The sequence below is a fragment of the Lepus europaeus genome, chromosome 14 (assembly GCF_033115175.1).
Source record: "Lepus europaeus isolate LE1 chromosome 14, mLepTim1.pri, whole genome shotgun sequence".
Classification (NCBI taxonomy): Eukaryota; Metazoa; Chordata; class Mammalia; order Lagomorpha; family Leporidae; genus Lepus; species Lepus europaeus.
In genome coordinates this window covers 21,894,721-21,921,108 of record NC_084840.1, presented here as the reverse complement: position 1 = coordinate 21,921,108, position 26,388 = coordinate 21,894,721, and the positions used below count along the sequence as shown (strand labels likewise).

The 26,388-nt window shown below is 45.6% G+C and overlaps 1 protein-coding gene across 3 annotated transcripts in view; it reads right to left on the bottom strand.

Annotated features, from left to right (window-relative positions):
- The window catches only part of LOC133773163 (C4b-binding protein alpha chain-like), a 30,808-nt gene extending 5,011 nt beyond the window's left edge, over positions 1-25,797 (bottom strand). The window contains exons 1-9 of one of the 3 annotated variants that reach the window (XM_062210259.1): positions 25,585-25,797; positions 17,656-17,833; positions 15,166-15,348; positions 14,276-14,375; positions 12,115-12,200; positions 11,763-11,957; positions 9,210-9,392; positions 5,702-5,896; positions 2,914-3,102 (exon numbers count right to left, since the gene is read on the bottom strand). In XM_062210259.1, the coding sequence (XP_062066243.1) occupies positions 2,914-3,102; positions 5,702-5,896; positions 9,210-9,392; positions 11,763-11,957; positions 12,115-12,200; positions 14,276-14,375; positions 15,166-15,348; positions 17,656-17,797 (1,273 nt within the window). In that variant the 5' untranslated portion in view covers positions 17,798-17,833; positions 25,585-25,797. The remainder of the gene's footprint in view (positions 1-2,913; positions 3,103-5,701; positions 5,897-9,209; positions 9,393-11,762; positions 11,958-12,114; positions 12,201-14,275; positions 14,376-15,165; positions 15,349-17,655; positions 17,834-25,584) is intronic. The other 2 variants (XM_062210257.1, XM_062210258.1) reach the window with 2 other exon arrangements.
- Between the last annotated feature and the right edge of the window lie 591 nt (positions 25,798-26,388).

The window sequence follows — 26,388 nt, the reverse complement described above, 5'->3', positions numbered from 1 at the left end:
AGAAAAGACGCAACACCAATGGGACAACCATACCACACACCCTTGAGGTTTTGAAGCATGGCCGAGCACTGCGACAGAGAATCATATGATTTTTGAAATATAATTCCTGGCATGTCACTTGAACTTGAAAAAGACAAAACTCCTGACACTGGGTCATCAGGTGACCCCGTAGCCAGAATCATGTGTCATAAGCTTGGTCTGTCAGACCCATGAAATTTAAGGTCAGTGGGGGAACAATCGATTTTAAGATGGAAGTGGGGCCTCTTGGACTGCACAGGAGTAAAACCGGATGGCACAGCCGAGCTACACAGACAGGAAGTCTACCCCATGCTTGTGCCCAGCCACTGCTGCCTGGGAGCCTCTCCCTTAGCTCCCACCTGGGGCTCATGGGTTATCCTTTATAGCCGACTGCCAGAACAGGGAGAAGCCTGAGCTTGGGCCCTACAGGAATGTTTCTGGTCTGTGTACAAGATCAAACAAGTGTAAGCTGCCTGCATTACAGCCAATCGGGGTGGTCTTGAAAGACAGTAGTAGACAGAAATCTGCCCGGTAGGCAGAGCTGTAGGTGGTACCGCTGAAAAGAAGTGGGCTACAGAGAGATCAAATTAGGATTCATGGCAAGGAGTGGATGGATTGTGCAGTCAGAGTCCTGTAAGGACAAAGTCTGGAAGATTGCGCTCAACGGGAATGAGGGTAGAAGCAGGTAAGCGGGCACACAGGAGTGGGCAGGAAGTCTGAAGATTTTTATTTGGTATGTTAATATGTTGACACCAGAGCATCCCCACTAGACAGAGCATCAACCAAGCGAGCAGAGGGGCAAGTATTTGGTGTGGTAGTTAAGACACTGCTTGGGACACCCACTTCCCAGATCCGAGTGCCTGGGATCAAGTCTTAGTTCTGCTTTGATTCAAGCTTCCTGCTGATGTACACCCTGGGAGGCAGAAGGTGATGGCTCAAGTACTTGGGTCCCTACCACCCATATGGGAGACCCAGATTGAGCTCCTGGATCCTGGCTTTGGCCTGGTCCACCCCTGGTTATTGTGGGCACCTGAGGAGTGTATCAGTGGATGGACAACCTCTCTGTCTCTCTGCCTTTTGGATATTAAAAATAGAAACAAAAACCAAGCAGAAAATAAGTCAGCTAGTTGAAGCCAGTCACCCTCTGTCATTGGCTTCACTGGTGCAGACCCAAGAGGAAGAAGAGCAAAGTGGCCATGATGGACCTAAAAGCAGGGACTCCAGTCACCCAACTTAATTACCTCTGGACTTCCAATCTGCCAACAACAATGCTATACAACCTGTTGCCACTTGGTAGCAAACAGACTATACTGGACTCCTTCTACCCTAGAAGGAATAGCAATTTATTTGGACAGAAATAGACAAATATTAGAGGACTAGGTTTGCCTTTCCTGCCTGCAGGACCCAAGTCAATACTCCTATCTGATGGGTTACAGAGAGTCTGAGCAATTGGTAACTGAAGGAATTAAGGGCACGGCACCCTAAAATACACCAAGCTGTGGTGTTGCTTACTTCTGAGCTGAAGGCACTTGAGACGCTGTAGCTGCAGAAAGAGCTGAGTAGCTGGCCCTTTCCTACGTGGAGTAAGTCATGGAAATTCCTTTGAGAAAGACGCCTCCCCTATACCGGTGCCAGAAGATGAGCTTTGCTGCCAGAGACAGGCTGACACTTGTTCCGGTAACCTTATCTTCCCCTGGCTTTACACCTGCCATATATATTCCAGCACCTTCCCTAGCGTTAACTGCCCCTTCTCTGGGTGATGAGATTCCTTTGTATGCTCATTTCCTCATGAATTTGTTTGTCTAAAAGGTATAAAAAGCTTTCTGCTTTCAGCACTTTGGGGGGTTTTCACTTTCTTTTGCATGTTCTCATATGCATGTAAAACTTATAAAATTTGTATGTTTTTCCCCCTGTTAACTGTGTCAGAAACCACCTGGGGAAAAAAAGCATGGCATTGGGGCGATGGCCATAGAATCTGCCATACAAGTCACACACCGTACCGCCCAGAACCTGACACCTGTTAGATGTGGGAATGCTGTGTTAAGGCGCCCATGAAGTGCCAGCTGAGAGGCAACAGTTTACAAAGCTGGGCACTGTCTTACGAATTTTCCTCAAAGATCAAGCTTGATGTAGCTGAGTCTCCAGTATAAAAAATGCATGGGTCCAGAAACCAAGTCACTTTTTCCAAATGACTCATTCAGAAAATTTGTGCTTACCCTCCCCAAAACTCAGATCTGCAGGTCTAAAACTAAAGTTGGCAAAGTGGAAACATTTCTACCATGGGAAATAGGATTTTTCGTATTGACTTATAAGCTGAAGCTAACGCCTGGCCACTCTGGGCTCCTTTGGCGTTGGAAACAAAAGGAGAAATTATTATGCTGGCAGAGTAATCTCTCCTGAGCATTGAGAGTTAAGGCTGTCAACTGCAGAGTCAGCGGGGAGGGCTGCGTCCAGCACCCCCATGCCTTGGGGACAGGCAGGGGAAGGCTTCTCACATCAGGTAACTCCCAGGAGCACTTACAGTCAGGGTAAGTGACTATCGGAGGAGGTACAAGCAAATTCAGAAAAAGCCAGTCAATCAACTTGGGCAAGACTTGTTCTTCCAAGAATGACACAAGAACACGAACTAAGGGGAGAACAGAGAATGAATGCAAAGAAACAAAGTCAGTTATGGAAAATTCCAGCGTGTCATTCAGACGTGGTCTATTTTCACTGATTCAGCAAAGAGGAGACCAGAAAGACCCAGAGAATGGATATACAGAATGGGGAGGGAAAAAAGAGAGCGCTGGAGCCACACCAAGACTCACACAGGAAATACAAACTCTTGTATCACATTTTAACCCTTCTCTTAATAATCCCCCATCATGCTATTAAGATCATTCTAGAAAGTCTTACTGGGACCACACAACGGTGTGTGGGGACTCCATGTGCCGTCTGCCTGGCAAGTGACTGGTGGCCTTTGCTTCTGATAACATGAATAGAAAACTTTGTCTCTATAGAAATAGGTGCAATTGTTGGCCTGACGGTTTCTTCTATGCTCCGTGATTGCACCATTGTCCAGCTTCGGGGGTGGGCAACAAATTGCTGAAAAACAGAAAGCGAGGCCAGTAGTCAGAAAATCACTGTGTGCAGGCTGCTACAGCTAACAGTTGCATTGCTACTTTTTGATGATCTCACCACCAAGGAGAGTTTGGGGAATCAGAGGAAGAGATAAGATGCCGGGAGCCCACCCTCCCTGTCCCGGATCAGTGAGGACTCAGCTATCCTCTCCCCCAACTAAGCCTTTTCATTAGGCGCCTCCAAACCAAGAAATAAGAATGAACTTGCATAAAAATTTTCAAAATTATCCAACATCAATGACAAATGATAGCCTTTTACTTAGGGCTGCACTAGGTGTGCATCATTCTTAAGCTCAAATGACATATTTCTGCAGCCACAAGGAAGATGGACCTTCTCAACGAGTACACTCAGCTGACAATGTACATGAATCAATTGACGTTAGTGCTTATGGCTGTCATAGTTCTTCTTTGATGCAAACTTTAAGAGAGAAATAGCAGTTTGGATTCTTTGATTTGTTTCTTGTTTTTAGGAGTTTAGGATCCAAAGAAGGCACAGAGATGATGGTGAAGGCAGAAAAGATGTCTAGAGGGGAAATAAGGGTACAGCCCACCTGGACAGCGAGTGGGGCTCTGAAGTGAGTGCAGCTGGCCACAGCCCCTTTGGAAGCTATTTCTTAGGGGAAGACCTGTGGATGTGCAGAATGCCACATGGCCCATGATAAGTGGGCTTCGACATGCGGACAGCTGCACTGGCCCTGGTAACTGAAGCTCCTGATTTGCACTCTATGAGGTTGCGTCAGTTTGTGTGTCCCAGGAGAGGCATTGGTGAAGGTTGGTGCCAGCTGGTGGAACACCCGGCACAGAAATGTCACCCAGGTCTAGGTTACCTACCTGCACCCAATTCTATCAGGTTGAAAATGAACAATTTGTGACCCAACAGCCTAGCAGATTCTAACTTTTTAATATTTTATTATAATAAGAGCTGATAAAGTGGGGGCCAGTGTTGTGGCATAGTGGGTATAGTTGCCACCTGCAATGCTGGCATCCCATATGGGTGCTGGTTTAAGACCTGGCTGCTCCACTTCTGATCCAGCTCCCTGCTGGTGCACCTAGGAGAGCAATGGGGGGTCCAGATTCTTGGGCCCCTGCACCCACAAGAGAGACCTAGAGGAGGCTGACAGACCTAGAGGAGGCTGTTTGATTCATTGGTAGAAATACTTTAAGACAGAAACTAATATTGCCTGATGTCAGATAAAACATAGAACAGAATAAAATGCTCTATTCTCCATATAAAAAGCTGGACAGAGCACCGTAATACGGTTTTGTGGGCATACTCAAATTCTTTCAGTGCTCATTTCTTCATGAGCTATAATAAAAACACTCAGGGCCAGCCTTGTGGCGTAGTGGGTTAAGCTGCTGCCTGCAAAGCTAGCATCCTATACGGGTGCGGGTTCATGTCTTGGCTGCTCCACTTCCCATTCAGCCCCCTGCTAATGGCCTGGGAAAAGCAGCTGAAGATGGCCCAAGTGCTTAGGCCCCTGCACTCATGTGGGAGACCCAGAAGAAGCTCCTGGCTCATGGCTTTGACCATGGCTTTGACCCCAGCCATTGCAGTCATTCGGAGGGTGAACCAGCAGATAGATGATCTCTCTGTCTCTCCCTCTCCCACTGTCACTCTACAACAGCAGTAAGTTCTGATAAATATATTTTTATATATATTTATATTTATATTCATTTTATTAAAACTTCTCATTCTATTTCCCTAAAATGAGTCCAATACTAACAATTAAACTTTAAGTCTTAATATTAAACAAGTGATACCCTGATAGGTTGATCTACGCTACCACTTTTCGTGAGTTGTGTATTTCACATATATTTCAGATTCTGACCTGCAGCATAAAATTGCCTGAGTTTTATAGCATAAAATTCTCAGCATGTTCTCCTCTAAAATAGCAGGGTTCTGATGGATGGGTAGAAGAAGGTGTTCGCTCCTTTGCTTGTCAATTTCACTGAGGCCCATAAAATAGCACTCCCATGTCCTAAAGCCCCTCCCTCATTCCCACAAACAGAAAAAGAGGTGCTGTTCCTAACAGCGGAACTGAAGGAAATCTCCTTTCTATCCCCCGAGGGAAGAATCCTGGGTCAGGAGTTAGGACCTGTCCTCCAGGACTAGGTCTGGAGATGCAGCTCTGTCAGCCTGCCAGCCTACGGCTCAGGGGGCATGAGACAAACCCACCTAGCAGCTGCTTGCGGCAATGAGGGTTCCATAGCCTTTCCTTCGGTCAGGGACCCAGGAGTCTCCCCTGGGGAGGTGAGGTGGACTCCGACAGCAACTGAGCTGTTTTCCTCACTCCGTTCTACCAGCAATGACGCTAATGCTCAGTCTGCGTAACGTCTGACTATTTCTCCCTTGATTCTGAACTGGGATGAGGACGGTTCCATTTCTCGGCACCCCAAACTCTGAAGATCTTTATGATCCTTTCTTGCAATAATAGCTCACCATCCTGTCAAATTAATATATTTTACATTCATCTGGAGGAATACAATTATATTCACCAAGGTGGAGAATCCTAGCACCAGCCACACATTTAACATACAAAAATATCTTAAAAATGGTAACTCACCTTCACACCCTGCGAATGGGCTCCATCTCAAATCTTCCTGACAAGTCACAATTATAGGCTCATCTGTAACAGGTTTGTAGCCAGGAAGACACTTGTACCTTAACTCTGTTCCAACAGAATACACGCCCTCGTTTCTTGACCACTGATACCCTTCCCGGGAAGCGTGTGGAACATTCGGTAAGCCAAGACAGCTATCTGCTCATGAAAGAGTAACAGGGGAGAAGGACAAGTCACCAGGGCTATCCCAGCAGTGAACCTGGCCCATCAAAGGGTGGCGTGTGTTCCTCAGTCGGGAGCGAATCCGCAACAGCCGCCAGACAGATCAGCCACAAGAGAAACCAGTCACCTAAATGTGCATAGCACCAGCGAGATGCTACCAAGTGGTTTCTGGGTGTTGTGCCAACTATTCATGACACTGACTCTCCTTCCTCTTCACTATAGGTCGGGAAGTTTAGTTTCTGAATTGAAGCATTAGGCTTGCTAGGTAAACATGGCAGGAAAACAGTCACAGACCAACAAATCTGTGTTTCCTGAATAATCGGGGAAAACCAACAGTATCCAGACAACACCAGGAACTTCATTAGTAAAGGGGTTGGCAAGAAGGAGCCAAGCTCTAAGCATTTGTTTTAGCCTGGGCTTTGGGGCCTATTCTTCTGTCTCTTTCTTGGTGCTGCCGATCTACGTGGTATAGAAACAGAACACAAACATCTACCCAGCTGGATGTGTACAAGATTTTGTCTTCAAACTTTTGAGATAGCATACAGGGCAATTTGCTTTTTTAACACTTTTATTGAAATTCAGGTCACATAACATAAAATTCACCCATTTAGAAAGTACAATTCAATGATTTTTAGTGTAATCACAAAATTATTCAATCATCACCCTAATTGCAGGATAATGTTACCACCCCATATTTGTTAATAGTCACTCCCTAACCCTCTCCACCTCCTGCCTAGGTGCTGGCAATCACTAATCTACTTTCCTTTCCCTAATTTTTGTAAATTGAATCATATAATGCATTTGTTTTTGTGGCTGATTTCTTTCTCACAGGATGTTTTCAAGGATGCAGCATGTATCAATACTTTACTTATTTTTACTGCTAAATTATATTCTGTCATGTGGAATACCACGATTTTAAAATTTATCCATTAGTCAGTTGATGCGTATTTGGGTTGTTAGGCTTCTGTGAATCATACTATCACATCTGTATTTCTCTTGGGTAGATGCCCTAGGAGAGTAATTGCTGGGTCGTACAGTAACTCTATGCTTAAGCTTTGGAGGAACTGTCAAAACCCTTTCCCAAAATGGCTCAAATCCATTGAGTTCTTGTGAATTCTCCATTTTACTCATTGTACTTTTCAACTCCAGGACATCTATTTGATTTTTAAATCTTTTCTATCTTGATTGATATTTTCTTTTTAATGAGACATTGCCATAATACCTTCCTTTAACTCTTTTAATATTGTCTCTTTAGTTCTTTGAACACATCTATGATAGCTGTTTTGACCTTCTTTGACCTTCTTTTCTGCTAAGTCCAACCTCTGGGCTCCCTCAAAGGCAGGCTCTATTGTCAGTTTTTTCCTATTTTTATGGGTTACTCTCTCCTGCTTGTGTGTATGTCTGACCTTTTTTTTGAAAACTAAACTTATTAGATAATATAACAACTTCAGATCTGATTCTCCCTCACCACCTTCAGGGCCTGTTGTGTTTTTCTTGTTTGGTTGGTTAGTACTTTGGTGACTTGACTGGACTTATTCAGCTAAGTCTGTTTACCTCAAAGTCCACAACATCTAGTGACATGTATCAGAAGACACAGCCTTGGGCATGTACAAAATCTTCCTAACCATGAGGTATGACGTGGTTTTCTCTTTGTCTCTTTCTCATTAAGCTTTTGGCCGATCTGCCTCTGTTGGTATTACATACCGCTGTTAGCCTCCAGTAATTGTGATCTGATTGCTCTATTGGCTTTGTACAACTCCCTGGGGCATAAATTGCTCCACAGTATGATCCAATTAAAGTCAAGTCCCTTGGCAGAGGCAGGGTGTTGACAGCTTAAAGAACGTTCCAATCTCCCCTGGCATAACGTCTATACTGTAGATAGGGGCTGGGGAGAATAAGGTAACTCATTCTTCACCAAATGACCCATCATGGTATAGGAGCCATTAAGAAGGGAAGGGGTAGAGCAGCAAGTGGTTCTGCACCGCAGCTGTTCCCACTTCCAAATCTACCGGGAGAATGAGGATTGCTGATTTTCACCAGCTGTCAAAACTACCCTCAATAGCCCTTCCATTCTAGGAAGACAGGGAAGACGGGAGATGCCACTCAGATGTTAAGCCCACGGGAAAAGTTCTCCTGTACCATAGAGATATGCAATAAAGAGAAACTGAATTCTTCATCAGCTGCTCCATCTGAATCCTCTCTATATAAAGGGAGTTGGAATGGACAAACAGGCACTGGTATCTGGCTGTTGGTACCTGTGTAATACAAGCCATCCACAGCATGGAACTTTGGAAAATGCTATCATATGGGTTGACTGCCAAATTTATCTTTTCTACCTCAGGGAGCTGGAGAAGGTGGGAGCTACTGACTGTGAACTCACCAAACAGTTCCCCTACAAGTTAGCACCATTGGGGGTGGTGTGCAGTCCTTAGTTCTAACACAGCGGCCTCCCACTGTTCAAGTCTCCATAGCCTTGCTGAACAGATGCTTCTCAACTTGCTGCGAGCCCTTTGATCCATCTCTGGAGACCTTGACGATTTTCTTTGCTAATTTTGCCCAGATTACTAGATGCCTCTCCAGGAGAGAGGTTTCCCCCAAGCGCCTCATATCAATGTTCCAGACATTCCCAGGATAAGGTTCTTGACATCTCATGAGAGCAAAAATAAGAGCACAAGGCCTCAGTACCTCCTTTTCCTTACAGTTGATTGATCTTGGGCAAGTCACTTGCTCTCAGAGAAGTTTCCTTGTCTGTAAATGGGGAGCACTAATAGTACCCACAGTTGTTGGTGGAATTCATTAACTCTTGTTATGCACCAAACCCAGTCCCAAATTATTATTATTGTTTTGTCACTATTTTAATGATCTGCATGAGCTTATTATTTCAGAGCATCAGAACTGTATGTTTCTGACCTCATCTATATAATAGTTGTAAGTTAGAAAAGACACTCTTCCTAGAATACTAATCATTTCTTCCCAAATAATTATCCTGATACCATGATTTGTTAGAAAAAGACAATTTTCTATCAACTGCGGGAAATTGCTGGAATAAATTAACGAATCCAGCACAATGGCAATGTCTTAGAGCTGGAGTGAGCACTACCCGCACGGTCGTGTGTGGCAGCCTTCTGTGATGTCAAGTGACCTTTGCAGAGTGAACTCAACAAGAAAAAATAAAGTTATCAACCTCAACTTCCGTTTTTCCTGTGATTCATGCGAGGATGTGCCTACACCAACGTTTCCGGTTACCTCTAGATGCGAACATTGAAATCCCTTCCCGGTCCGTACTCACTGAGCTCGCAAACAGGAGGAGAAGGATTCCACTTGCTGTCAAGCTCACAGTGGATTAAACTGCTGCCTCTGAGGACGAAACCATCGATGCAGGTGTACATAATAGTATCTTTGTAGTTATAGGTGGGTCCAAACCCAGAGATAATCTTCCCATGTGGAACATTTGGCGGAGAACAGATGATTTCTAAAGGTTCACGAGAAAAGACAAGAGGATTTAGAAAAGGAAATGGAAATCAGGATATTATTGCTGCTGTTAATGTAGTTATAAGCAGAATACACACACCTGATATGAGTACATATCAAGTAGATAGAAGGGAAATATTTTAATGTAATATATAATATATAATTTATATTTATATATAGTATATATTCTAATATATAATTTCAGGTTTTAAATGCTTCTGTAAAATGACTTTTAAAAGCCTCAGTAAATCATGCATTCTTCTATGAAATGATTGCAAAAAATCCCTTCAACTTACCAAAAACAAAATCTAGTCTTGTGTAACCCAGGAGAAACACATATCCCCTAGGTCTACAAAGTTCTCTGATAAGGGCCTAATTTCCCGAATGATCTTAGTTGTGGGTCAGTGGCCAACGGTGACAGTATAGTGGCCACGAAGAGGCGGCAAGACCAGCAGAGACCTGTGGCCCCACTAGCAGAGAACAGACCACCCCCCACCTCGCCCCACATCCAGTCATTTGGATCCTGGCAATCCTGTGTGTTATTTCTCTAGGAGAAGGGAGTGGGAAATAATAGCCAACTACCGACCCTTCCAGCACACAGACAGAGGTTGGGGGAGGGGGGATCTAACTACCACCTCTCCCTGCACTGTGAAGAGAGGTGGGGGATCCAATTCCTGACCCCTTCTGTGCCCATGGACAGAGGCAGGGAGCAATTCAATGACGACCCCTGCTACCTGCACTAGGTGAGGGGCCAGGACGTCTAGAGAAGGGAGCAGGGAGACAGAAAGAGCACAAAAGACCAGCCCCAAGGGACAAAGGATTCCCAGCTCTGGGACCCCTCTACCACACAGGGGAGCTTCTGTCACTTATTGCAAACAAGTTTGCTTTCCCACACCCTTGCACTCTCTCCTGGACTTTTTATTTCTATGCTGAGAAACAAGTCCACAGACCAGGGAAAGTAGCTCCCCAACCAGGACGTGGTAGTTCCAACATTAATTTGGAGGGTCACAGTCAGGTCACAGCAGGTGGCTATCAGTTAAGTTTTGGCCCATTTCAAATTGCTGTTCATCCTCCAGCCAGAATTATCTTTCTAAGATGCACCACATTTACTTCCTTGGTTAACACCTTTCAACGCCTCCCATTCACCTTCCCTCTGAACTCTTGTAAGTGACACAAGGCCATTTATGATTTGTCCCCTGTAAACGTGTCCAATCAGCTACTGCCATTGCCATCTCTTGCAGGCCTGACTCCAGGCACTTTGCACTGTTTGCAGTATCACACTCTCCCCAGCACCCAGGTTGATTGTGTCCTACGATGACGAGACGGAGTAGTAAGTGGTAACATGTAAGCACTTAGCAGTAAAGGGAAATGCCTTAGCGAGCGAACTATATCACAATATACCTTCTAACTCCAGGACTGCTTGCTTTGTCCTGTTGACCTGCTGTTTAATGGGCTTTGCTTGCCCTGTAGGCATATGTGGTTAACATTACAAGTGCTAACCAGTATTTCTGGTCCTGCTTCCTAAACAGAAAAAGACAACTTTTCTCAGTCCTCTGAAGATAGGTAGGGCCTACATGCTGCTTGTTCTAGACAAAAGACTATTGAGGGAAAATACTCTGTGATCACTTCAAGGCCAAAGCCCTTAACCGCCAATGCACAATTTGCCTTTCTCTGTTTCTCTATAGACCGTGAGAGCCCATTTGGATTTGGCGGTTCTATAAGATCAAAGCAACCAGGACTACTGAGCTGGTTCTTTAAAAAAAAAAAAAAAAAAAGATTTATTTATTCAATTTGGAAGGCAGAATTACAGAGAGGCAGAGGCAGAGACAGAGAGAGAGAAGTCTTCCATCTGCTGGTTCACTCCCCAATTGGCTGCATCGGCTTGAGCTGTGCAGATCCAAAGCCAGGAGCCAGGAGCCCAAGGGTGCAGGAGCCCAAGGACTTGGGCCATCTTCTACTGCTTTCCCAGGCCACAGCAGAGAGCTGGATCAGAAGTGGAGCCACCGGGACTTGAACCAGCGCCCATATGGGATGCCAGCACCGCAGGCGGTGGCCTTACCTGCTACGCCAGAGTGTTGGCCCCCAAGCTGCTTCTTAAACTAACATAGACTACTGCTGCCTTGAGAGTCTCCTAGGCATGCAGCAGATTTGATATGAATGAGAATAAACTTTTACTTCACCAACCCATGAGATCTTGGTGCTGTTTGTTGTATTATATTCTAATACAGCACGCAACGAGCATCCAGTGGCCAAATCAACAGTGCAGTAATGAGCTTGTCCTTGAATTTTTCCATTTCCCCAATAGATGGACCCTTCTTCTTTTACGAGAGAGAACAAGCAACCCAAAACAGAATTGACCATTGGAGCTCACCTTTGCAGACAGGAGGGCTTGGGCTCCAGACGCCTACTGTTTTGTTCTTCACCGTGCAGGAGATGGAGGCCTCGCCCAAGAGTGAGAAGCGAGGATCGCAGCTGTAGGTGACAGAGGAGCCGTAGGTGTGGATGTCTTCATTTCCACCATTGTGCTTCCCGTTGATGATGTCTGGAGGGGGCTCACACTTGACAACTGAGAGGAGTAAGGGAAGGCAGAAACAATCAGAGAAGGCCCATCACAAATCTAGAATTCATGCTAATCCTATTGCAGGGTGCAAACAGCAGTAAAGATGCATAGGGCTTTTTAATCACCGAACATAATGTGTAATCAAGCTAGAAAAAATACTTACTTTCACACTTGGGGAGCGGATGACTCCACTCAACTCCTTTTTCTTGAATATCACAATGACTAGTGGTTGACCCAATTAAGATATATCTGAATTAAGATAGGAACAATGATTTTAATGGGATTCTTCCTACCCTAAATTAAATTGGACAAAGAGACAGAACAAATAGAATGGTTAGTCAATATTCAAATAAAGAAAGAATGTTCTCTGGGACATCACTTCCCACTGAGCACTTGAAGCAGTAAGATTTCATCCGGCAATGAAATGAAATGTGTCTGTCCTTTTTTTTTTTTTTTTTTTTTTTTTTTTTTTTTTTTTTTTTTACAGGCAGAGTGGATAGTGAGAGAGAGAGACAGAGAGAAAGGTCTTCCTTTTTGCCGTTGGTTCACCCTCCAATGGCCACTGCGGCCAGCACATCTCGCTGATCCAAAGCCAGGAGCCAGGTGCTTCTTCTGGTCTCCCATGCAGGTCCAGGGCCCAAGGACTTGGGCCATCCTCCACTGCCTTCCTGGGCCATAGCAGAGAGCTGGCCTGGAAGAGGGGCAAGCAGGATAGAATCCGGCGCCCTGACCAGGACTAGAACCTGGGGTGCCGGCGCCGCAAGGTGGAGGATTAGCCTGTTAAGCCACGGCACCGGCCATGTCTGTCCTTTCATTCTGTAATCTATTGAGCATCTAGATGTCAAGCATGGAGCTCAGCCAGGGCTCAAGCAGGACCAGGGAAGACTCACTTGAGTGTGTTCCGCAGTGGTCTTCGGTCATGAGCACTGTTCTCACAAGACACAGAGAGCAGTGAGACAAACTCAAGAGAGCCACAGAAATGGGGCCTGAAAACAGCAAGTGTCTGGTGTATGGGAGTAAGCCACACATCTGGGAGTCAGCAGGAGACTATGTCGCACAGACTGCAAGAGCCTGGGGTCAGTGATCTGGCCAGGACCGTGCTTCAGGTACAATTTGACCCTGCAAGACCTCGAGGAATGTTGTTCACTTGAGGCTTCTTCCTAGAAACCCACAAGCTGTAGGTAACCAAGACCTGGCAAGGACAGCTTTAGCAACAACAAAAACAAACACTACTAAGGAGCGTTGAACATATAGATCTAAGACAAAGACAGTCAGGGTTAAGAGTGACTGAATGAGGGGTTGTGGCCGGGATGCATCAGCATCCCATATGGGCTCAAGTCCCGGCTGCTCCATTTCTGATCCAGCTCTCTGCTAATGTGCCTGGGAAAACAGCAGAGGATGCCCAAGTACTTGGCCCCTGCACCCAAGTGGGATACTGGAAGAAACTCCTAGCTCTTGGCTTAGGACTGGTACGACTGGCCCAATTACAGCTGCTGCAGCCATTTGGGAAGTGAACCAGCAGATGGAAGATTTCTCTCTCTGTCTCTCCTTCTCTCTAACTCTGCTTTTCAAATAAATAAATAATTCTTTTTAAAAAATGACTGAATGAAATACAAATATTATATGGGTGTGCAAACAAAAATACATGGAACATAAGAAAAATGTTTACTATATACTATTAACTGTCATTAATCGGTTTTGTAATATTTAAAACAATTTTTTAAATTGTTAATTTACCTTAATTCATATATTTATGTTTAAAGCATATAAAGAGAAGCATAATAAATATTCAAAGTGCTTATCAACAAAATGAGAATTCAACTGATTTGCGCGATGGTGGTATGGAACGAATATGTACAAATTGGGTATAAGGTAATGCGTCAGAGAGTTGTTCAGAATAGTGCAGGATAGGAAATACACAGGCATCCATCAAAGAGGTTGACGAACCTTGACACATCTACATGTGAAATTCTTGTGCAGTTGAAGGAAATTGGGCAGAGCCGTCTCTATCCACAAACCTGAAATGTCTCCAGTATATATTGATGAGTAAAAAAAACCAATTCAAAACTACATTTGTTATAAGCATATATGTTAATCCCTTAGCTTGTATTGAGGTAAGGAAACATTAGGAAGATACTAAAGAGAGGGAATAAAAGTGGATCCTTATTTGAGGACAGGAGGGAATTGGGTGCCTGGAGATTGGATGGAAGCAAAAATTGTCATTGAATACCTTCTTATATCATTTACATTTTGAAACATAAGCACATTTTAGCTACTTTAAAAATTAACTTCAAAGGATTGTTTCTAGATTACCTCACACTCACCCTTCTGAACAGCTGAATTCTATTTGTGATCCAAAAGAGAAATCTGTCTTAACTTCCACTTGCCCATTAGGTAAGTCTCCTGGGTTTCTGCATCTTTTCTCTGGGAGAAAAATCAAAATGATAAGTAGTGATTCCGCATACCGGCAGGTATGGTGACAAAAAGCAGACCGATTGATCTAGTCTCACTGCCACTTTCAGAAAGGCTGAGAGGCTCAGACTCAAATTACTTCTGATCTTGACTCATTGGATTTTTATTTCACAGGGAAAATGAATGCAAAACTTGATCTCACTTTTTTCTAATACATTTAACAAACAGGGAAAAATACACAATTAATCACTGTGATAAAAACATCTATGATCAAATATTTAAGACGATGGCCAGGGGACTGGGAAACTTCGGTTCACTGAACTGAGGTTCCTCAAAAATGTGTGTCCTTGGTCACAAAAGGCACAAAAATAAGGTACAGATTGCTAACCCTTATTACTGCAGAATGCATTCCTAACTAACAGGAGATCCGCTTCTTGCTAACACCACAGGTGTTTTGGGTGAGATTTCTTGGGAAACTGTATTACCCCTTTCTAGCCACCTAACTTCTTATAATTTTTGTAAAAGTCAACCTGGTTTTCAAGATATCACAATGAAATTTGTGCTTCACTTCTTGAAAGAAGTGTCGGTGAGTTACGTCACCGAGAGCAGTAGACTTCTCGATGTGATTAGCTAACTTTTAATTTTCTCTTCTTTATTCTGTTTTGTTTTAGTTCTCAAAAAGTAGCACATGTGTTCATCCACAAACTGGAAGATTCTTGGTGACTAAAGACTCAGGTAGCACCTGGGACAATTTTCCAAATATGGGCCAGGCAGACATGCAAACAATAACGTTGATACTCACTAACACAGAAGATCTCGTAGCTCCACAGACCTCTGGGTTTGCAGGTTAGAGTCGGATTTACACCATTCTTCATATAGCCAGGGCGGCAGGTGTATTTCAGAATAGTTCCGGTTTGGTACTCGTTCTCAGACAATTCATTTATTGAAGAAGCAAACAGCAAATGGGGTGGGGGACCACAATCGCCTGGACACGGAAATGACAAGGAGTACCGAGCGTCACAACATGGCCACAGCGTCTTCGTGCCTCAGTTAACTGACTTTCAGATCAAGACCATCTTTTCCCGCCAATCTAGAAAAATCATAATTCCTATTTTCTCTCTGTTCAATGGATCCAGTGATTGACCAGTAATAATATTTGTTTATAAATGATAAGGATATGGATAAACGATAGTGACAGAGATAGATTTTTTTTGTATCCCTTTTCTACTATATATGAGACAATTTGCCTAAAAATGATGACAAACATGAATTTTTCATCAAGTCCCCCATCTCTCTAACTCTGATGCATCTGGACGAAGTCAGGAGTTCCTGGGGCTGGCGCTGTGGTGTAGCAGGTAAAGCCACTGCCTACAGTGCCAGCACCCCATATGGGTGCCGCTTCGAGTCCTGGCTGCTCCACTTCCAATCTACCTCTCTGCTATGGCCTGGGAAAGCAGTGGAAGATGGCCTAGGGCCTTGGGCTCCCCGCACCCGCTTGGGAGACCTGGAAGAACTTCTTGGCTCCTGGCTTTGGATCGGTGTGGCTCCAGCCGTTGCGGCCAATTGGGGAGTAAACCAACGAATGGAAGACCTCTCACTCTCTGACTCTCCTTCTCTCTGTAATTCTTTCAAATAAATAAATAAATCTTAAAAGAAAAGAAAAGAAAGAAAGAAAGAAAGAAAGAGTTACACAGAGAGAGAAAGAGAAGCAGAGAGAGAGAGAGGTATTCCATCCACTGGTTCACTTCCCAATTGGCCGCAACGGCTGAAGCTGCACCTATCCGAAGCCAGGAGCTCTCTCTGGGTCTTCCTCGCGGATGCAGGGGCCCAAGGCCCTCGGCCATCCTCCACTGCTTTCCCAGGCCACAGTAGAGAGCTGGATCAGAAGTGGAGCAGCCAGTCTTGAAGTGGCACCCATATGGGATGCCAGTACTGCAGGCAGTGGCTTTACCTGCTATGCCACAGTGCCGGCCCCCATCTGACTTTCAAATAAATAAATAAATCTTTAAAAAAAAAAAAGTCAGAAGTTCCTATGATATTGCCTCAACAGAAATATATTATTGCATTAAAAATAATATTACATAATATTGTTCACAGAAAAGAAACAGAGTGGCTAGAAGATGGGCAAGAATGACATTTTAAATGTACATGTTTTGTGACTTTTGGATTTTGAATGATGTAGAGAAGGAAACTTGTAGTCTTTGAAACATAAAATCTTAATCTGACTTTCCTTGCATCAATTATATACTGGACTGATTTATCTTTTTAAAAAATTTTTAAATTTATTTAATTCATTTATTCGATAGGCACAGAAACAGAGATGCAGACAGACTGGGAAAACTTCCATCACTGGTTCCCTCTCCAGATGCCCACCACAGCCAGGGCTGGGTCAGGCCAAAGGCAGGAGCTGGGAACTCAGTGCAGGTCTCACGCACGGGTGGCAGGGATTCAGCTACTTGGGCCAGTGCCTGCTGCTTTCCAGGACGTGCGTCACCAGGAAGCAGGAGACGGAGCTGGACCACACTAGGCACCCTGATGTGGGATGCAGGCATTCCGAGCGATGTCTTAACTGCTGGGCCAAACTCCTGCTCTTGAGTTACATTTTTTTTTTTTTTAAGATTTATTTATTTATTTGAAAGTCAGAGTTACAGAGAGGCAGAAACAAAGAAAGAGAGAGAGAGAGAAAAAGAGAGAGAGAGAAAGAGGTCTTCCATCTGCTGGTTAACTCCCCAAGTGGCCCCAACAGCCGGAGCTGAGCCAATCTGAAGCCAGGAGCTTCCTCCGGGTCTCCCACACAACTGCAGGGACCCAAGGACTTGGGCCATCTTCTACTGCTTTCCCAGGCCATAGCAGAGAGCTGGATCGGAAGTGGAGCAGCCGGGATTGGACTGGTGGCACTGCAGGTGGAGTCTTTACCTGCTCCACCACAGCGCCGGCCCCATGAGTCAGGTTTTAAGAACCCCAGTGACATTTTACACTTCACTGCTCCATTCTGGATAAACCCACAGGCAATGCAAAGTGTTCACTTAGGCTGATCAGTAATACAGATTTGTTTCAGGTCATGGTTAGGAGACAGATTGCTTTAGAAATTCCTGGAGAAGAAATTCTAGGAGGAAATACCTAAAAAACTGCCTCTTTCACACGTAAAGAAAATTCCTCTAATTCCAGCAGGTCAAAAAATCCCTTGTCGCTGAGTCTAGAAGCTCGGCCATCTCTTTTTCAGTCTTCAAACTGAGCATGCGAATGATCTGAACAATTTCTTGTCAGTCTGAACTTGCTTCCCATTACCTACCAAGAACAGGAACCAACAGAGCAGCGACCAAGATCATCTGGAACAGAGTTTGATCCAAGACTTTCCAGGACCTAGGGACTGGCCTGGCTGCGATGTCCTCCGTCCTAGGACAGGTCCCTTTTGGAGCTCTTGGGATGTGCATGATCAGCTGCTTCCCCAACACTGTCTGCTGAAAGAACTCAATGTAATAGACAAAGTCATTGAATCGCTCCTGATCGTAAGGTACTAGGGCCAATGACGCGGGCATCCTGTCTGCCAGGAAACTACAGCCTACAGTGGAAGAAAGCGCAAGGGCACGAGCATGACGAAACGAGACAGCGTTTTGGCCCCTGGAAGCTCTCTGCTTGGCAGAGGGGCTGCCCCCCAGGGGAGAGAGGGCTTCTCCAGGAGGCTGCAGCTGAGCGCTGCACACAGAATTCTTGTCTGGTCTCCGTGGCAACCCTGGGTACAGTGAGACCCGGTGCAAAGCCCAGAGTAGAGAGATGCTAGGGCCCCCAGGGGCTGTCCCAGGGATTCCTCTTCCCCCCAGCCAACACTGTGTCCCTGGGAGCTCATCCATGGCTTTGGCCATCATAAATGAAGCAGTCGCACACCTCTGGGCCCTGCAGACGCTCCATAAGCTCAGCTGTTAGTAATTCATTATCTTGGGGCCAGCACTGTGGCGCCGCGGGTTGACGCCCTGACCTGAAGCGCCGGCATCCCATATGGGCACCGGTTCTAGTCCCGGCTGCTCCTCTTCCGATCCTGCTCTCTGCTATGGCCTGGGAAAGCAGTAGAGGATGGCCTAAGTCCTTGGGCCCCTGCACCGGTGTGGGAGACCTGGAAGAAGCTCCTGGCTCCTGGCTTCAGATTGGCGCAGCTCTGGCCGTTGTGGCCAATTGGGGAGTGAACCATCGAATGGAAGACCTCTCTCTCTCTGCCTCTCCTCTCTCTGTCTAACTCTGACTTTCAAATAAATAAATAAATCTTAAAAAAATTATAATTTATTATCTTACACGGCCCTGTACCTTTCTACATGGAAGTTGTCAACCAATCAGGCCTGTCTTCTTCTTTTTTTTTTTTTTTAAGATTTATTTATTTATTTTGAAAGGCAGAGAGAGAGAGTAGTCTTCCATCCTCTGGTTCACTCCTCAAATGGCTACAATGGCTGGAGCTGCGCCAATCTGAAGCCAGGAGCCAGGAGCTTCTTCCAGGTCTCCCATGTGGGTGCAAAGGCCCAAGCACTTGAGCCATCTTCCACTGCTTTCCCAGGCCATAGCAGAGAGCAGGATCGGAAGTGAAGCAGCCGGAACTCGAACTGGTGCCCATATGGGATGCAGGCACTGCAGGCAGCGGCTTTACTCCCTACACCACAGCACCGGCCCCAGGCCTGTCTTCTTCACTCAGGTTTCTAACTAGTGGAATTGCAGGGTTTAACCTTAAAACTATAAGCCTTTCTAAAGTTGATGAAAGAAATCTCAGGCCAGCGCCGCAGCTCACTAGGTTAATCCTCCGCCTTGCGGCGCCGGCACACCGGGTTCTAGTCCCGGTCGGGTCGCCGGATTCTATCCCGGTTGCCCCTCTTCCAGGCCAGCTCTCTGCTATGGCCCGGGAGTGCAGTGGAGGATGGCCCAAGTGCTTGGGTCCTGCACCCCATGGGAGACCAGGAGAAGCACCTGGCTCCTGCCTTCGGATCAGCGTGGTGCACCCGCTGCAGCGCGCCAGCCGTGGCGGCCATTGGAGGGTGAACCAACGGCAAAAGGAAGACCTTTCTCTCTCTTTCTCTCTCTCTCTCTCACTGTCAAAAAAAAAAAGGGGGGGGGGGGAAGAAATCTCAGAAAATCTTTGCTCTCCCTCTGTAGCTGCAGAGAAACAGATAACATCTGCCTTGCAACTGTTGTTTCTAACAAAAAGCCCTTCCTAGACTTTAGAGGTTGTTGCTCTACCACTGACAGTGGCCTTTCACCTTGAGAAAATCTGCAATCCTGGCCCATGTTGTGGCACAGCCGGTTAAGCAGCTGTCTGTAACAGCAGCACCCTGTGTCTACAGAGCCCTGGTTCCAGTCCTGGCTGCTCCACTTCTGATCCAGCTCCCTACTAATGTGCCAGGGAAGACAGCAGACGATGGGCCAAGTCCTTGGGCCGCTGCCACTCCTGTGGGAGCCATGGATGGAGTTCCGGGCTCCTGGCTTCAGTCTGACCCAGCCCTTCCCATTGTGGTCATCTGGGGGAGTGAACCAGCAGATGAAGATCTCTCTGTATCTCTCTCTTTCTCTCCTTCCACCTCTCTATGTAACTCTGCCTTTGAAATAAATAAATAAATCTTAAAAAAAATAAAATCTACAATTCTGGTTATCTTAGCAAATTATTTTATGTAATATTTGAATGAATACTTCTGTTTTCTAAAAGTTGTGAAAACTCAGGAGTTTTCTTTGCAAATGCAGAAATACATGATTACATTTTCCTCTTCATCTGCAATCCCGAAAGTAAATCAAAACTTTTGACCATGTTAGATTTCTTATATCAGTTAAAAAAAAAAAAAAAAAAAAAAAAAAAAAAAACCACGATTTAAAAACCTTGACTCACAACTCCTAAGGTTCAGATCAGTATTTTCAAGCAGGCCAACAGATCCACAGATCACCAACTAAATTCAATATCTTCCTCCACCTCCCCTGGACCTCCATGCCTTCTCATCAACATTCCAGACTAGAAATCTGACGACTCCCTGCACCCTCTCACTTGCCCCATTTCCGTCCCTAGAGCCTCATGTCCTGTCCAGCTGGCCACAGCCACGGCACTAGAATCTGCTCTCTCCTCCTCTCCAGTTCCACAGTCTAGGATCAGGTTCTCCCAGTTCCCTCCACCCTAACCTAGACCACTGCAAAAGCCTCCAGACATCTGTCAGCCTGCTTCCATGTAGATGTCATTATATTGCAAAAAAGAAATTTAAAGTATGTCATTTTGCTTAAAAACTCCCATGGTCCCCAGTTCACGCAGGTCCTCATTCCTCGCCCAGCTGCCCTCACCTTTCTCAAGTGGAACACTGTGCTTCAGCTTCGTGAACGTACTCACCGTTCCCAAAACACACCCTGGACATGTTTAAGCACCTGCAAGCATTTGCACATAATGTCTCCTGTGCGCCAATGCTCTTACCTGTAATCTCTCCTTTATCACCGTCCAGATGAACCGTCACCTCCTTGGTGCAGAACTGCCTGACCCCACCGAGAAATGCCAGGACTTGCAAGGTGAGAGGCCCCGAGTTTGAGTTCCAGCAACACCCCGGTCTAATTCTCTGATCCTGAAGCCCCTGCTTCCCGGAACTCAGTTTGCTCGCCTCTAGGGTGATGACATTAAACGTAGAGGATCTATGTTATTCCTTAAAAGCTCTGCCTTTCTATAACTCCCCACTGAAAAGCTGAGACTACCATACCTCCTACTTCAATGACATCACCTGTTTAATTCCTAGACAAATGAAACCAACTCAAGAATTATCAACCCGGCACGTGTCTTGTGAAAAACGCCGTCAGCACCGGTCAAGGCAGTTCAGTTTGAGAGATGCTAGGAAAATCTTCAGTCCCCAAATTTCTCCTGCTAGAGGTTATTTTTAAGTTAAAGTGTTTCTCGAAATTCTCCTTTTAACCTTCAGGTACCTGTGGAAAAAATAATTCTCTCTGGTCTCAGGGAGAGTGTTGTCTTCCTTGTACCTGGACTCTCAGTCACATCACGTGCAAACTCCGGACGGAAGTTACGAGACAGGAAGTTGGTGTAGCGGTTATGAGGCTGCTTGGGACACCCACACCTCATATCAGTGTGTCTGGTTTGAGCCCAGGCTACTCCGCTCCCAATTCCGGTATTCCTGCCAGCGAGCCAATTCCGGTGTTCCTGCCAGCGAGCACCCTGGAAGGCAGCAGGTGTTGGCTCAAGCACTCAGGTCCCTGCCACCCACCTAGGAAACCTTGGCTGAGTTCTTGGCTCCCAGCTTCGAACTTGCCTAGCCTGGGGTGTTGTGGGCATTTGGATAATGAACCAGCAGATGGGAAATTCATTCTCTCTCTCTCTCTCTCTCTTTTTCCCACCTGTCTCTCTCACTCTCTACCTTTCAATAAATGAAATAAATAAAAATTTGGAAACAGAACTTGCTTCCACACTGCCCCTTCACTTCCTAGAATCTCTTAATTTCTGTCAGCTCCATCCTTCCATGCCTGTTTTGCATTTCTGATGTATTTCTAAGCTTAACCCATTAAGTCTCAATATTCTATGAATATTGACACAAAATTCATACAGGTGCATTAAAACAGGATTGAAATCATAATCTAGAGCTTATATGCCCTTTATTATTGTTAAGAATGAAAATACAGATTGTTCTACACATTTAGTCAATCTTTTTTTTTTTTTTTTTTTGACAGGCAGAGTTAGACAGTGAGAGAGAGACAGAGAGAAAGGTCTTCCTTCCGTTGGTTCACCCCCAAAATGGCTGATACGGCTGGCGCGCTGTGCTGATCTGAAACCAGAAACCAGGTGCTTTCTCCTGGTCTCCCATGCGGGTGCAGGGCCCAAGCACCTGGGCCATCCTCCACTGCCTTCCCAGGCCACAGCAGAGAGCTGGACTGGAAAATGAGCAACCGGGACAGAATCCAGCACCCTAACTGGGACTAGAACCCGGGGTGCCGGCGCCGCAGGTGGAGGATTAGCCTAGTGAGCCACGGTGCTGGCCCACATATAGTCAATCTTACATATAGAAGCTGTCCTATAAGTAAGACATCAGGCAACTACGATATTCTTCCATACATTACACAACGGACAAAGAAACAGCAGTCATGACCTGTTCAACAGTTATTTCCAGTGGAAGGAGCAAAACACTTCAGACAAAAGGGCAACACTGAATTTCTGACAATATGCTATCAGTTTTACATGGCATGGCTCATCTTGACAAGTCGCTGCTCTTGCCATTTGAGAATAACACAGCTTCTCACGTGAAATCTGATACCGTCTTGGACAGTAGTAGGCCCAGGAGTATGGCACTTTCTTCCTCCTGCTGTGTTTCCTGGCATCGTTTCGATGTGGGCAGCTGGGTAGTGTTAGAGAAAGGAGGTGAGGTCCTGCTGGTGCAGCCACAAGGCAGTTTGACACCTGCAGCTGATCTGCTGATTGACAGCTCTAGCCTACGACCAGACCTGCACCTCATTGATTGACAGCTCTAAGAGATCTGCGGTTTGACAGCCACTCACTGTGAGATGGCTCTAGCTGCCCACACTCAGCCTTGGGACAGCTGTGGCCGGTCCCCATGTGACAGCCCGGCCCAGCCTACGTGACAGTCCCCTTCCTGCACACCATCCCAGGCAGCCTTCCATGCACTACCAACACCCCCTTCCCACGCAGTAGAAACCACAAGTTCCCCAAGACTGCAAATGTACAGCCAACGCTAGTTGCAAATATCCAGTATGGCTGCAAAATGTTCCCTGCAATGACCTTATGCCATTATAATAAAATTACTGGGGCAGGGGGAGCACTCCCACTCCTATCACACACCTGATGCCAGGACATGGATATTTCCAAAAAAAAAAAAAAAAAAAAAAAGACACAGAAATGTACAACACTCAACTCTTTTGAATATGCAAATTAAGCCCCACCCCAGCCATCACCTCCTAGTCCTCTGGATAGTATAAAGAGGCCTAACTCTTGTGAGGATTTTGTCTGTTTGTGAGGGTTTGTTTCCGTGTTTGAAGTCAGTCTTTGCGTTTAGGATTTTTCTTCATTCTCTCTCTCCAGTTTGCCTGTACTTTTCCTGTGCTTTGAATAAATCCTTTTTCCCCGCACATCTTCTTAATTAAAAGATTTACTTTATTTATTTGAAACACAGAATGACAGAGAAAGAGGATGGGAGAGAGAGAAAGAGATCTTCCATCCACTGGTTCACTCCCCGAGTGGCCTAGAGGGTCAGGGCTGGGCCAGGCAGAAGCCAGGAGCCAGGAGCTTCATCCAGGTCTCCCAAGTGGGTGACAGGGATCCATGTACTTGGACCACTTTCTACTGCCTTCCCAGGAACGTTAGCAGGGAGCTGGAGTGGAGCAGCGGGAACTGGGACCTGCTCTCTGATACGGAACAGGGCGTGGCAGGCGTCGGCTCAACCTGCTGCACCGCACCACCGGGCCTGCACTTAGAGTTCGTCCACGTGTGGAGGGAAGAATCTGGAACAAACCAAGCCAGGGAGCCCAGAGCCCACGACAGTTTTCAGTATGCTAAGCAGGTGTCTCGTTTGAAATGCAATCGATTTATGAGGTTTTTCTTGTCTTTGTTGGCAAGTTTGTGAATAACTCATGAATTTACAATACGCATCTCAATTACTTGAATGAAGAGAGGGCAGTAGAATGTTTTACCTCTAAGATAAGTGGAATGTCTAGAAACCAGTCATGTTTATTCACTGAATAATTGTCACCACTGCAGTTGTTACAACTCCATACCTTTGGTTGAGTCACGTTGGTGCTACTCTCTTTTTTCCATCATTGAGCTTTGCCAAGTGGTTCCCCTGTATAGTGGTTCATTCCAACAGTGACACATTGGTTATCTAACCATTTTACAATGAAGATTTCATTATTTGTATCGAATCTGTAATCATATGACCCTCTGTTTTCATCAGTGTTGTGCACTTCAGAGGAAACTTGCTTAGTTTGTCTTTTTTCTTCATGCTGCCTATAGGTAGGAATCCAGTATTCTGAAGATGTATCAACAAGTCATGAGCAGTGAGCAGACCATCAACAAGAACAGGTGTGACCATGGATCTCTACCAGTTCAAGCATTTATAAAGCTACTCACAAACACACAGGTCACAGCTTCTCAGCAGATACACAGCTAGTGACGTTTGAGCCTATGGTGCAGCAGTATGTTACCACGCACCTACCATGCAGGCCACATTCAACCAGGGTCTTATTTATAGGAGAGCTGTCTTAGAGCATTGACCACTTGAAACACAGTGCATTCTTTGAAATGACAACCTGGTTCTAGAAAATAATTTTATGAATGAAGTTCCTAAATTAGATGCTGGGTATATATATAATCTTTTGCTTAGTTGACTATTTAGTAAAAGTTACTTATGTGTAAAGTTTATGCATTTCGCAATAAATTTAAAATATTTTCAAACACTCCAATAATCATTCACCTGTTACTTTTCCCAAAAGAATAGAAATCTAAAATATAACATTTATTTCAAAGTTACTATACGGGCATATTTATTGCTCAATTTAAGTTTTTATAGGATGATGGGACACAATAGGTTAATACAAACTTTTCACACTTCTCATTCTCCTGTGCATTCTACTCTTCATTTTCCTGGTATCACCACATTTAGGGACAGAATAGGAACCAACAAAGAGACGAGTGCCTGGAGACTCAAACAGAAGAGAAGGGAACTACATCCTGGCTAACCAAGGTAGCCAAGAACTTCAGTAAGGAAGGTGCAAGCATTGTCCAATTCAGAACAGGTGGGAGACACAAGGCCGACTGGGACTTCCCGCTCCAGACCCTACCAGAGGCGGACCAGTGTCCTCCTGTTGCCAAATCTAAGAGCCACAGCTGTCAAGGGTGGGGAGTTGGAGCCTTACAGAATCTCCTTAGAAAGCGGCACCCAGTTTCAGAATCTAGATTGTGAAAACCCTGTCTCCGTGAGCCATTAGGGAGGCCTCTCTGGGGAGTTGTGAACGATCCACAGACCAGCACACGCATCTTACACTGCTCTTCTTCTTTAGTTTGTCTTGTTCGTATGCAATATTATTATCCTCCCATTTATAATGTAAAAAACTGAGGATCAGGAGGGGATAAAAGCACGTTTTAAGTCACACAACCGCCTGCTGCCAGTTTCTGTCTCTGTCTTACCCTTACAATCCTGCACTCGTTTCAAAGCCACAAACCACCAGCCTCTCCCCAGGGCCCCCGAGCCCTGAGTAGCCCACTGACCTGCAGCAGCAGAGGGAGAAGTGGCAGACTCTGAAGGTGCTTTGCGCGGTTTCCCAAGGAACAAGACACCCTTGACCTCTGCGGGCCGCAGTTCCTCCGCAGGTCAGAGTCTCTCACAAGGCCCCGAGGCTGGCCAGAAATCGCTCCGCCACAGACATCCCTAAATTGCTGCCATGCTGTTGGCCGGACAGGGACAGCTGAATGGCAGTGGACGAGCAGACACTCCCTGCCTGCCCGGTCAATGATTAACAGCAGAAACGAAGCAGCAGCAGAGCGGGCCTGGACTCTTTCCTCTTCGCTCCTCCTCGTTGTTGATAACATGTTGCAATCGTTTTCTTTTCTTCTCTGCCAACCATTTCCCCTAAGTGAAAGGTAATTTGAATTTGATGTCAAAATTCTTTTTCCTTTCTGCAAACACAAGAGGGTTGTGCCGGCGTAATCCAGCTGGCTTGGAAATCTTGGCTGCTCCAGAGTTCAGAGAAGTTCTACAGAAATGATCACTTCCCATGACACCAGGCCTGGCGAGCTTCCCTGGGACTCAGGGACAGAGTCTTGCCCTGTCCTGGTATCCATCCCATTCCAAAGAAGTATGGAATACGGGAACTCATCAGATATTCATTGAGTTCCTGCAGTGTGTTCAGTTGTCCAGACATACTCAGGGCTCAACTGATGTTAACCTCCATCACCACCACTGCATGTTGGGCCCCATAGGACCTCCAGAAGGTGTTCTACCATTGAGAGCTGTTCAGAAGAATGCAATAAAAGACAAACTATTTACCTTCATGTTGATCCAGTAAGGACCCC